At 32.9% G+C, this 13,551-nt stretch overlaps 1 protein-coding gene and 1 long non-coding RNA gene across 6 annotated transcripts in view; one reads left to right on the top strand and one right to left on the bottom strand.

Annotated features, from left to right (window-relative positions):
* Positions 1–13,551, top strand: part of LOC114328169 (juvenile hormone esterase) — a 256,507-nt gene that overhangs the window by 193,134 nt on the left and 49,822 nt on the right. For 2 of the 5 annotated variants that reach the window (XM_050648167.1, XM_028276955.2), the window contains exons 2-3: positions 6,617–6,754; positions 9,800–9,934. The exons of the other annotated variants lie outside the window; for them this stretch is intronic. In XM_050648167.1, the coding sequence (XP_050504124.1) occupies positions 6,617–6,754; positions 9,800–9,934 (273 nt within the window). The remainder of the gene's footprint in view (positions 1–6,616; positions 6,755–9,799; positions 9,935–13,551) is intronic. 5 annotated transcript variants of the gene reach the window in all.
* Positions 1–13,551, bottom strand: part of LOC126883039 (uncharacterized) — a 159,872-nt gene that overhangs the window by 96,467 nt on the left and 49,854 nt on the right. The window lies entirely within an intron of this gene.

Genomic DNA, 13,551 nt, shown 5'->3' on the forward strand with positions numbered 1-13,551 from the left:
AATATTTGACTTACGCTACTTCACAAGAGTACACAAGCCAATTTTTAAATTTGTTCAGTAATGTTATTCGATTTTCGAATGTGTATTATTGTGTATGTCTGTGTATTATTTATGTTATTATTTATCTTATATTTAATAATCCTAGATTAGTTAAAAATATAGTGAAATTTGTGCACCCCATAAAAATTTTATGGGGGTTTTGTTCCCTTGAACCCCCCAAACTTTTGTGTTCGTCTCAATTAAATTATTATTGTGGTACCATTAGATAAACTCAATATTCTTAAAACTTTTTTACCTCTTAGTATTTTTTCGATAAGGCAGTTTTTATTGAGTTGAGGCTTATTTTTTAATATGCTTACATAAAAATTTTATGGGGGTTTTGTTCTTTTAAACCCCCCAAATGTTTGTGTACGTTCCAATAAAATATTACTGCGATGCCATTAGTTAAACACAGTGTTTTTAAAACTTTTTTGCCTCTTTTCTCGTGGCAAACGAGACGTGACTTTTCACGAGACGTGACTTCTTTTTTAATATAGTTCAAAATATACCTAAAAATGTAAATCATACATAAATTTTCATAATATTCATAGCCATATACAAATATGTGGTCAATCTGACAAATATTCAAAATATCTTGATAACAGTTGACTTTTCGAAAAAGTACTAAGAGCCAAAAAAGTTTTAAAACATTGTCTTTAACTATTGGTACTACAATAATAATTTAAATTGAACGTACACAAAAGTTTGGGGGGGGGGGGGGTTTAAAGAACAAAACCCCCATAAAATTTTTATGGGGTGTCCAAATTTTACTATAATTTTTTCTTAAGATTCTACTGCCATAAGAATACCACATGTCCATTTTCAATAAAAAATATCTAATAGGTTCAAAGGTTTGTAACTTTTTTTATATGCACATTTGTACTAAGGTAAGTTAGGTTCAATCAAACTATTTTTGGTCCCAGAATATGTGATTGCATTTATGACCTGTATTTTTGTTACACCCTGTATATTAACGTAATATTAATGTTGATGAAATTTTATAATGCCAGGTACAGAAGTGGCCAAATTTATTACCTATTATTTAAATTCTTAAAATAAATTTTACCAGTAATTATTATAATTTATGTAATCCTGGCTGACCTCTAAGGACAGTATGAATTCAATAGTTAATCCAGGATTGATGGAAATTCAGTATAAGCGACAAATATTCAGTGTATAATGGAGATTGAAGTCCTAGATTTCCATAAATCTTGCAATAACCGTGGGATAAACGTAAACAACCGGCCTTGATTAATTTTAAGTACCAAACTACCCAAAAACCAACAGTTTTCTATAATTTACTATTTTCCATACATCAGAGACATAAAAATACCGATTAATCATATTACGATTTAAATTACGTAATCAGGGCGTAATCAATGGTAATCAGGGCGTACTCTCGTGACGTAATAAGGGCTTAGTGTTCATTGGTTAGTCGGAGTGGACAACCGTAGTAAATGTCTAAGAACCTTGTGTTTTACCAACAAAAATTATGCTTAAGCTGGCCACTCACGGTACTGCGGTGTCGTTCGACAAGATCGTCGATGATATCAATTCTGCAGTAGTGCAGCAGACAGGTGAGTCTGTCTGCGGTAAAATTTTACGATTTCGTTAGATGCACGGTGACAAGTGATCAAAATTTTTGTCAATTAGTCGAATTTGACAAAGTTTAACGACGCCGTTCAAATGTCGCCTAGCAAATGTTGCTAGTAAGTAAAAGCAAAAGATTTGCAAAATAAATGATATTAATATAGGTCCACTCTCCCTCAAGGGGTCTGAGTTGTATTTAGACAGTTTTCAAAGTGAAAATAATATAGACATACCTATTTAGCATTTTTATGGGACGTTTTATAGCATTAAATCATTGTTTTTAGCTATCCGATAATAACTTATTTAGTTGTTTTTTTCTCTAAGTTGATGACTTATTTAGTTATTTTTATTCTTAAAATGTAGCACTAATGGTAACCGATAAAACTTAACTTTATCATGAATACTTCGAATTCCTCACTTCGAAGTACAACATAAGGAATATTATCTTTTTAAATTAATTTTTTTTGTGAAAATGTTAAATTAATCCTTATTCAAAACAAAGTTACAAAGAAACGCAACTAAAATTATCTAAAACGAATTAAGAATTGATAGAATAATATTTATGTTTGCCTCTCGGCTACCATATTGATTTAATTTTGACAGCATGTTTTTTCTCAGTACGTAGAACCCCGATAAGTCGGCCTTCGAAAACCTGGAAGTCCGGTTAACCCGGACCGATTTTCATCAAACATTTTTTCAGTTTGACTGAGTTTTTACCAAGAAATAAACAATACTTTATACAAGTTTATAGTGGAATTTATCTATAAGATATATAATACTGTGAATAATACAGTAGTTTATTAATTTTCACCATATTCTCCGGCTAACTCGGATTTTCAATAACCCGGATATGCCGCGGTCCCGATTAATCCGACTTATCGAGGATCCACTGTATATCTGTTACTCAGTTTGTCCTCAAGTAAACTACATTTAAGAAAATAATTTCAAATTGGTATTGGCAGTGTTTTTATATAAAATAAAGATACCTATGTCATTTTGATATTTTTTGGGTACGATATCATAAACAATAATAAAACGGAATGATCAATGTAAGAAAACTAAATTTTAATGTATCATAATTCCTGTCGTTTTGTGAATCAAAACATTTTGAGTTTGTATTTAGTAGGCAGGTAGATACTCAAATATTACCTCTCAATAACATATTCTAATTACTCAAACATGTGCTTGTACCATCTACGTAACCTATATTATATCTGCCTATAATGGGATTTTCCTTCACGTTTACTGCCACATAGAACACCATAAAAAGAATAAAGGAAGTATTACACTTTACAGTTCTTAGTCATCGCTGTCTTCGTCTATTGCAGGTATAACATCTGTGTTGTCAAAGAGTTTTATAAGATATCCTGCTGACTTGATGATAATTATAAAATATTTTCCATGCGATAAATATTATATTAAGGCAGGCAGCGGCAGCCGTATAGTTCAGAAAGCCACTGCGCATCCGCTAGGAAAAATATTCTAATTCGGATTTTTTGCCCAATCTTACTCAAAAAGGACTCATTTTAACAAATTTGCATGTTGCCAGGACCAAAAGGTGGTCAAAAATTTTTTAAACGTTTTTTTTTGTTTTTTTCCTAAAATTATTATTTTTGCATGGAAAAAAGTTTCTTTAGGTTTTTTGGATCATTCTAAACAGAAAAGGTCTTTAGTGACTTTTCTCTAAAAATGATAGTTTTTGATATATAAGCGATTAAAAATTGAAAAATTGCGAAATCGGCCATTTTTAACCCTCAAAAACTATGTGAAAAACTGAAAATTTGAATGTTGCCAAGGTAGGTAGATATTCTTTAAACATCGATTGATGAAATCCCGAAGAGTTTTTTGCAATACAATATTCAAAACTCCTTTGTTTTTTAATTGCTAATCAAGCGTGCGCGACACTATTTCCACCGACATGCGACAGTATGGTGCAAATGAAAGGAATAAATTCGTTATTTCGTAAACTGGCGACATTAAGAAAAAATCCCGAAACAAGTCGATTTTTATTTTTAAGATATAATATTGTGGCATATATGGTATACTAGTGACGCCATCCGTCTGAGCGTGATGACGTAATCGATGATTTTTTTAAATGAGAATAGGGGTCGTGTGGTAGCTCATTTGAAAAGTTCTTCAATTCTCTATTTAGTAATGTAAACATTTACATAATTATTTATACAGGGTGTTCTTCTACTTCTTTTTTTGTCAAATAATTTAATTTAATAAAAATTTTTTGGACACCTTGTATAAATAATTATGTAAATGTTTTTATTAGTGAATAGACAATTGAAGAACCTTTTAAATGAACTAGCACATGACCCCTATCCTTATTTAAAAAAATCATCGATTACGTCATCACGTTCAGATGGATGACGTCACTAGTATACCATATATGCCACAATATCATAACTTAAAAATAAAAATCGACCTATTTCGGGATTTTTTCTTAAAGTCGCCGGTTTACGAAATAACGAATTTATTCCTTTCGTTTGCACCATACTGTCGGTGGAAAATAGTGTCGCGCACACTTGATTAGCAATTAAAAAACAAAGGAGTTTTGAATATTGTATGGCAAAAAACTCTTCGGGATTTCATCAATCGATGTTTAAAGTATATCTACCTACCTTGGCAACATTCAAATTTTCAGTTTTTCACATAGTTTTTGAGGGTTAAAAATGGCCGATTTCGCAATTTTTAATTTTTAATCGCTGATATGTCAAAAGCTATCATTTTTAGAGAAAAGTCACTAAAGACCTTTTATATTTGGAATGATCCAAAAAACCTAAAAAAACTTTTTTACATGTAAAAAAATAATTTTAGGATAAAAACAAAAAAAAACGTTTAAAAAATTTTTGACCACCTTTTGGTCCTGGCAACATGCAAATTTGTTAAAAGGAGTCCTTTTTGAGTAAGATTGTGCAAAAAATCCGAATTAGAATATTTTTCCTAGCGGATGCGCAGTGGCTTTCTGGACTAGTATGCGAACAACAGCTTATGGATATGTTGCCGTTTGCGCAACTACAACATTTAATGTTTTCCAAGCCATCTACGTTTGGCTCATAATGCAAATAGTCCAAGCAGTATGCTCACCCCCGTTGGGTAAATTATTCCGATTCGGTTTTTTACACAATTTACTCAAAAAGAGGTCCTTATAACAAATCCACAGGGTGCCAGGCAGTACCGCGGTCGGAAAATTATTCAAACAATTTTTAAACAACTCCAAAATATCATTTTTTTTTTCACTTCGGACAAATTTGTTTTACATTCTCTGGATCATTTTGAGCAAAAAAAGATCTGTCGTGATTTTTCTCTAAAATTGGCTATTTTGTCGAGTTATACGCGATTTAAAATTTGAAAATCGCGAAAATGGCCATTTTCAAGGCTTTATAACGCGATTAAAAATTATTATCATGCAAGTCAGGAACTGACCAAATCAAAGTTTATAGCCCCGTCTAAAACATCCTGAAGAATTTTTTGTCATTATTTGATCACTAAGCTGTTATTTTTAATTAGTAACAATGTACCGCGAGAGATATGTACCATTCATTGGACGTTTTAAAAAATGTCAATTGAAAGTCAAACATACGTCTTAAAAAAATAAAATAGAAACTTTGAGATTATGTACACTCGACCTATGGGTCCATAAAAAATAGGCATGTTTTGTAGAAGCATCATAAATTTTTTAAATTAATTGCAACTTAATTAAGAGGAAACAGTAGCGATCAACAGGTAGCAAAAACGCGTTCCAAGATTGCGGCTGTAATTTTGAATATTTTTTCGAGATATTTGGCACACATATTCGTAATATAATAAAGAATGGCGGTGCAGAGCCCAATTTGAAAAATATATTAATATGTGGAAATTACTCTGTAATTAAATACAATATTAAAAAAACGAACCTGTACCGCCATTAAGAAGAACAGAAAAATACACTTTCTTCCTATAAACTTTTTTATCCGATGCCTAGATTTTGTGTCATTTTGGAACTACTAAAATTTTTTATTTCATTAGTAGTTCCAAAATGACACAAAATCTAGGCATCGGATAAAAAAGTTTATTTAAAGAAAGTGTATTTTTTTGTTCTTCTTAATGGCGGTACAGGCTCTTTTTTTAATATTGTATTTAATTACAGAGTAATTTCCACATATTAATATATTTTTCAAATTGGGCTCTGTACCGCCATTCTTTATTATATTACGAATACGTGTGCCAAATATCTCGAAAAAATATTCAAAATTACATCCGCAATCTTGGAACGTGTTTTCGCTACCTGTTGATCGCTACTGTTTCACCTTAAGCAAAAAACAAAATGAAAAATTAACGATTTTGACTGTGGGGGCAGGGGGAGGGGGTGGTGGGCTAAAAATACGACGAGTATTATTTTTTAATCACATATAACGTAAAAAAATGAAAAACAATATTCAGGTTGTATCGATCTCAAAAAATATCATTAAACCCGCAAAAACCCTTACAAAATTTGAAAAAACATGGTTTGTGGGGGGTTTAAAGGTGTTTCGCCTAATTTTTTTATTATCATTAAATACTCAGTTACTTCAAATTATACATAATCTATTAACAAAACCTTGAGTTGATCTATTTTGAAGTCTATAAAATGGAGAAAATTCTCAAAAACCTCTTAAAAACAGTTTTCGGGTTTTTTTGATGGCGCACCTGACGGAAAAACCTGAAAAAATCAGAGAAATAGTCTTTGATGAAATACATAATACTCAAGAAAAATTAGACCTACAGACATCTCCAAAAAAAGTTTTAAAAAAATAAAAAAAAAAATTGAGGTTATGTACACTCTAACTGCGGGTCCATAAAACATGTTTTGTAAAAGCCTCATCTACACGTGTGAATCTTTTAAAAGAAAAGAAAAGAAATTTTAATTTCTTTTCTTTTAAAATTTTTGTGCAAGCATTATAATAGTTCATGGTCAAACTTCTCAGCTCAATATTTTGATATCAAATGTAACATATTTCAGGAAAATGATGGAACGATAGTTGAAATATCCAACGGAAAGATACAAGGGCATATCTTACAAAGTGCTGAAGGTACGGATTATTACGCTTTTCAGGAAATCCCATTTGCTGCGCCCCCTATTGGCAAAAATCGATTCAAGGTAAGATAAACAATTAGGTTTTATGTAGTAATATCATCAGTATCATCCTCAATCTTAATAAGTTTAAAGATTAATAATAGTGACGGACATGTACTAGATAATTTCTATTTTAAGTCTCTATCCCGCGTACCAAAAAAAGTTGATTAATAGGAAGCTGAAAGTTTGTTAATGGCTTACCGGTGTCTGGTCGGACAAACTTTGATGTATTGGAATACTGGAACAGGGGAAGTTTTAGTTATTGTGGAACGTGTGATACAGACAAGTTTATGATTGCGAAAACCAGCAGGTTGTTTTTAAGTTTATCCAATAGCAAACTTAATATAAAATATGAAACAATGTTTGTCCGATAAATAAGTTGCCATTATAATAAGTCCGACACGTAGAACATGTCCAAGGACAGGGATTATATTAGTGGTAAATAGCAGTCTTATTTTTGAATGAGAGTTTAATGAAAGAGTAACAAATCAATTGGAAGCAGGGATGGGCGGTGTCGATAATGTCATGTCGACAATTCGATTGTCGACATGTCGACAATCATGTCGATGTCGAGTGATTTAAAGTTGTTGCCAATGTCGACAATGTCGAGTATGTCGACAATTAGCAAACGATCAGAATGACGTTCCGTGCGCACTAATTTGAAATTTTAGGTTAATCTGGCTGCGCTGACTTATTGAAAAAGTATGCATTAATGTTTCAACAAGTTGCAAAGAGACCAAATAATCTCAAACTTTTAACCTCACTATTAACTTGCGATTGTCAAATTCATAGGATATTCCATAATTGTTTGATTGCAGGTTTTTCAAGTGTAAATGAATTTTAAATAGATTCATATAGAGACAATTTATTATGTGCAAACCTCATGATAGAGTAATGCAATGTAATGAATCTAAAATATTACCATATAGATGCAAAACCAGAAAAAACCAGCAAAACAAATTTTCATAGATTTTTAATTTTCTATCGTTACTCGTAAACTCGTAACATTTACAGAAAGGTTTAAAAAAATTAAAAAGAAACGTAAACCTAAACGTCAGTAAACGAGGTAAGATTCAAAACCACAAACAAACATATCTCAGTAGGTACATTGAAACCTTACCTTGTTTCCTAACATTTCGTTTACTTTTTTTTAAATTTTACTAACTCTTTATTATAATAATTATAGTATAATAATTAGTGAAACAGTGTTGAATCTCAGTGTTTCCGGCCAGGAATTTTGTCTAAATAAGCAGGACGGATCATTTGTATAAAATTTTTAAAGAGAGGTGATTCTACCACAGTAAATGGTAAGTTACAGCCGAATATAAATTTGGCTAGTGCAGTGCTTATCTTCTCCTCTTCATACTCTTGTAATATGTCCATATAGTCGGTGATTTTCTTTGATTTTTTGGCTGGTCTAGCTTGAGATGTAGCGAATAAATTTCTTTTATTCGTGCTTGTGTAGCTTGTGCTGGAGGAAGTTGGAGTACTTAAGTTAGTCAAATTACTACTCTCAGTATCAGTAGTTGATAACATCATATTTTCAACAATACTATGAGTGCCTTGAATTGCTACACCATTGTTTTCTTCCAATTCCAATAAGGCGGCATCGGTATCTAATAAATTTTCTATAATTCCATCTAGCATGTTTTCAGGTGAAGTTCCAGTCACAATAGCTAGCGAACCATCTTCCATAACTTCGTAACTACCGTTCGTTGTATTCTAAAATTCAAAATAAAAAGAAACTCTAAGGTGACTAAATATGAAGGGCGGATCTACGGACACCCTGTATACAGAAGTTGGCATAGATACAGCGTTTTGTACTTAATTCAATAGGCCAATCCGTTTTTTGCCGTAAAATACTAAACTTGGTGTTTTTTAAATGGGACACCCTGTATATAGAGATGCAACAACGTGAAAACCTCAGAATACAAATTCTGGGGTGAAAAATGATGCAATTTATGTCCCCTTCCGAATTCGAATTAAATAGTAATCAAGAAATCTACAATAATATATAGTGCGTTATTTTCACTTCTTGCCGTTAGATGGCTATACGGTTTTTGACGCCATGTTTTCTCCAATATACTACTACCGAAATGGTGATCCATGCGTTGTTGAGTTATGCGGCTCCGAACACATTTTACGATTCATTTTTATATTATAGATAAATGTAATTTCAAAAAGTTCCCCCCAAAATTTTTTCTAGATCCGCCCCTGCTAAATATGTAGTAGAACATACGTCCTATATACTCACTTGTGGATTAACTGTAGGTGTAAAACCTGTGTCTGAGCCAGTATTTTCGTATATCGAAACATGCGACATTTCATTATTGGATTGATTACCATTGCCACGATCTAACTTGCAGACGTTTCTTAAAATGAAAGTACGGGACGGGGTTAGTTATCAGCCGATACAAATATCAATTTCAGAGAATAAATCTCTATAGCTATCCAGCTAAAATTAATTAAAATATTTCTTCTTACCTGTGACTTTGCAATCTTGCTGCAGCTGTATTTTTTATCACATTTCCACATACACAACATTTAGCCGCGTGCTTTCCTTCTATCTTTAATACTTTGAATGATAATATATCATAGTTTTTATTCAGTTTTCTGCCACTCATTTTGATTCTGATCAGATCAGATCACATTCAAAGTTTACAACTGAATAATTTCATAACATAACCTCACTTTTTTCCATTATGGACACGTTGCTGACATTGTCGACATTGTCGACATTGTTGACACGTTCTCGACATTGTCGACACGTCTGTGTCGACAATTAAAGTCGACGTGTCGATGCCCATCTCTGATTGGAAGTTTAAATTTGAAATACATGGGACGTTTTGGTAGTCTGACGTTCGAAACCTGTAACCTGTTCCCTGTTCCACAATTAAAACTTTCCCTGTTCAAGTGTTCCCCTTTAGCAAAGTTTGTCCGACCAGACACCGTTAATCCATGAACAAATTTTCAGCTTGCTATTAATAATTTTTTTTGGTACGCGGGGTCCAGGCCTATTTGTCATAATTTAACAAACTAAAATATTATTAATAATAATAATAATTCTAGTTACCTCAAGAACCCAAAAACTGGAAAGGTGTTTTAAATACAACAAAGAATACAAAAGTATGCTATCAAGGAAATTATTATCCAAACCTAGAGAAAACTGAAGATTGTCTTTATTTGAACGTTTATACTCCTGTGGTAAGTTATATATTTATAATAATAGATTTTGAATGAATACATTGGTACAATAATCACCCCATAGTTCTTGGTAACAGATGATAGGGGAAGTGCGGGTATTGCCGCCCACTTAAGCAATTTACTGAATTATTCAAAAACTACAGGTCTTGATAAAAACTGTCAACTGTCAAAATATAGTCATTTTATCTACTTCTAATTATTTAAGCCTTAAAGTATTCATTTATTTTATTTTGCGAAGTATGACATTTATTTTCACAAACCTACACTTGGGCGGAATTATCAGACTATGCGGGTAATAGCGCCCACTGATGGTATAATACCGCCCAGGGTTTACATTGTATAAAAATCAAACACAAAATAATTATTTACGCACAAACAACATCTATATATTTTTTATATAAAAAAACATTCAAAAAAATACTTAAGTAAAAAAACATTTCAAACTACACTCTATTTGCAATAATCGCATATAAAACTTTTGTGATTATCGTAACCACTACATTCTTTATGCGCCCATTTATGGCAAACTCCGCATCTGTACCACATTTCCGATTTTCCATATTCGCCACAATAGATGCACTCTTCTTCTACGTCGCTGCTGGGATCATCGGAACTGTGGTCATTGCAAATCTCCATTTCATCGTGTAGGGATGAACCGCTTGAAGAACTATCATCGAAGACTTTCCTCGTAACACGTTTAATTTTTTTATTAACGTGTTTTACATTTTTTGAAAGTTTTTGCTTTTCTTTCTTTTGTATTTTTCTATTTTCTTTTTGCTGTAGTTCTATTTTTTCTGGAGTTGCCGTCAAAATCTTTGAAATGCCTAATTTTCTACCCCTCTTTTTTAATTTATTTTCAGTTATGACACACAACGGTGTCATTTCTTCAATCGATATATCTCCTTGTCTTTCATTTGTAATTCCTGATTTTGATGTTGAAGGAGTGACATCTGCATGAGCTTCGTTGGCTTTTGATGTACTTGGAATAACATTAGGTTCATTTGTTTCCAAGACTACATCTTTTGAAGGCACTCGATTTGTTTCAGAGGTACAGGGAGTAAGTTCAGTTTCAGGAAGTTGTAGTTCAACAGCGGGAATATTAGAAAGGGTAGAAGGCAAAAAATCTTCGTCCGTGAAAATATTTGGTCTATATGGAACAATACCGCTTATTTCAAAGCCTTTTTCCATGGTAGCTACACGAACGAATGCTCGATTCAAAATTTCAGATACATCAAATGGTGTTATTTTTTGTGAACATTTCGTCTCATATAGAGTGAACATTCATTTGAATAGGCAGAGTTTAGCGGCCCAAAAAATGTCAAATCTAGTGGCTGTAGCTTATTGGACGTGTGGGGCGGAAACGATAACATAATGATCCCATTTTCACGGCAAAATTCATAAGCAGCTAAAGAACAATGACTGCTGTGATTATCTAGCAACAGCAATGCTGGGTTGTCGTTCGAAGTAGATGCGTGTTTATTAAAATGTTTAAGCCAAATCAAGAATAATTCTACAGTCATCCAGCCTTTGGCCGAGCATTCATATATGGCACCTACCGGTCCATTGCGTTTAAGCTGTTCCGACATTCGGATTCTAGGATAAATAAACATCGGAGGTATATATATTCCTGATGCACTTACTGAGCATCACAGAGTTATCTTTCGACCTCTCTCCCAACTTACAGCTTTTCCCAGTTGTTTGACACCTTTTGGAGCTACAATTTTGGATGGAACCTGCACCGTGGTAATGCCTGTCTCGTCAACATTAAATATGCGGCAGGCTTGAAAGTTATATTTTGTTAAAACTATATTTAAATTTTTGAAAAAAAGGCCTACACTTTCAGCATTAAAACCCGAAATTCTCCCTAAACTGGTTGCCTCGGGTTTCCTCAAACTAAGATTTGGATGCCGTTTTAAGAAAGCTTGAAGCCAGTCTTTACCGGCCATTTTTTTGTCATCGTTGAAGCAGTGTTTGATATTATTTTTAACCGCAAACTCGTAGACGATTTTTCTTAAATCAGTGGCCGTTAGACCATAGAACATCTTTGCCAAATAGATGCAGCGATCAGCCACTCGCTTTTCTTGTTCAGTGGAAAATATAGGATGACGACCTAGTTGTGCTGCACAAGCATTGTTTGTATTTAACCTATCTTTTAATGTAGAATATGGGATACCTGAAAAAAGAACATTAGAAAATGGATTAAAAAATAAAGATCATATATTACCAAACTCTCTTGCACTTTGCCTTTTCCCCTTTCCGCTTCTAACTGCATTTATAGCTTCCTGAAGCTGTTCTGCGCTCCATGTTGCCTTTTTCCGCGAATTCATCATTGTCTTTGGCATTCTTTACCCTAAATTAAAAATATATAAATCAATGTATAATACCGCCCACTGGAGGGTAATGCCGCCCAAGTTGGGCGAAATTACCCGCCATCGCCATATTTCAAACAAAACAATTGTTAATCGTTATTTCTCAAAATATTGAAAGAAACTGTTTCGATTCATATATATAAGAGGACCGGTTACTAATTAATAAAAAAGATCAATAAATTAAGTATAAAAATAAGTTACTCACAAATTATTTTCGAGCTCCTAAAAATTATAGTGGCACCACACAAAACACGTTGACTTCTCTGAAACAACTAAATATGCTTATGGCCGGCGACCTTGTTGCACGGTTCTCTCAGTAGTATCGTGGCGTCATTTCGATGTTGCCAAAGTTACTATTTCTCTATATTTAAGATATTTTATAGAGTGGGCGGTATTTGCCGCTGGGCGGTAATACCCGCAGTTCCCCTATAAACCAGCAGATGAAAAAAAAATAATAATAGTTTCTTTCACGTGTTTCAGGATCATCGCCATTTTTAACTTTTACTTTTCTCCTACTTTGTTAGTTTCAATTCTGCAAAGCGTAAACCAATTTGAAATTTTAAATGGGGTATACAAGGTGTGTTTGGGTTAAGAAACTAAATAGATAATGTGTTAAGTGGACTATTTGCTATAAGCGAAACTGGTGCTTTGTGATCCGAAAGTCAAGTTAAAGCACTCAAGTTGATAATCCTGCGTTACTCTCAAAACTGGTAGATTAAATCTTTCAACGAGAGTTATAGAATTTGTCTAAGAAAGTTACTAGCTCTAAAGATTTTTAGCACCAGAGCATATTATTTATACTCCACAGTCAGCGTTGTATGCAGTAAGGACACACACACATACACTCACAAATATAATAAATTCCAACTTTTAATTACATGATGCTGCCAATAGCAAGAAGTTTTTATTTTCGACGAATAGTTAAAGAGAAGCCAGAAGTCTGAATTATGGTAATCGCCATGTTTCTTTTAATTGAGATTTGCAACCCCTTACATCGACAACTTCTTTCATAACCCATATCATTTACATCCTCTCATCTTCTTTGTATTATCATCTGTGACTATGATCTACTTTTCTATTCCAACACAAATTTTTGATAAGCAACATTCTACTTCATACTCTTAACCTTTAACTACACGCGCTGGCGTATTTTGTACGCCAGATATAATAATTCTACTGCAAATATATTTAAAACTTTAATTTTTGACCTTGCTAATCTCTGTAATTTATCACTGGAATGTGCTTTAC

Source organism: Diabrotica virgifera, chromosome 1 (genome assembly GCF_917563875.1).
Source record: "Diabrotica virgifera virgifera chromosome 1, PGI_DIABVI_V3a".
Lineage (NCBI taxonomy): Eukaryota > Metazoa > Arthropoda > Insecta > Coleoptera > Chrysomelidae > Diabrotica > Diabrotica virgifera.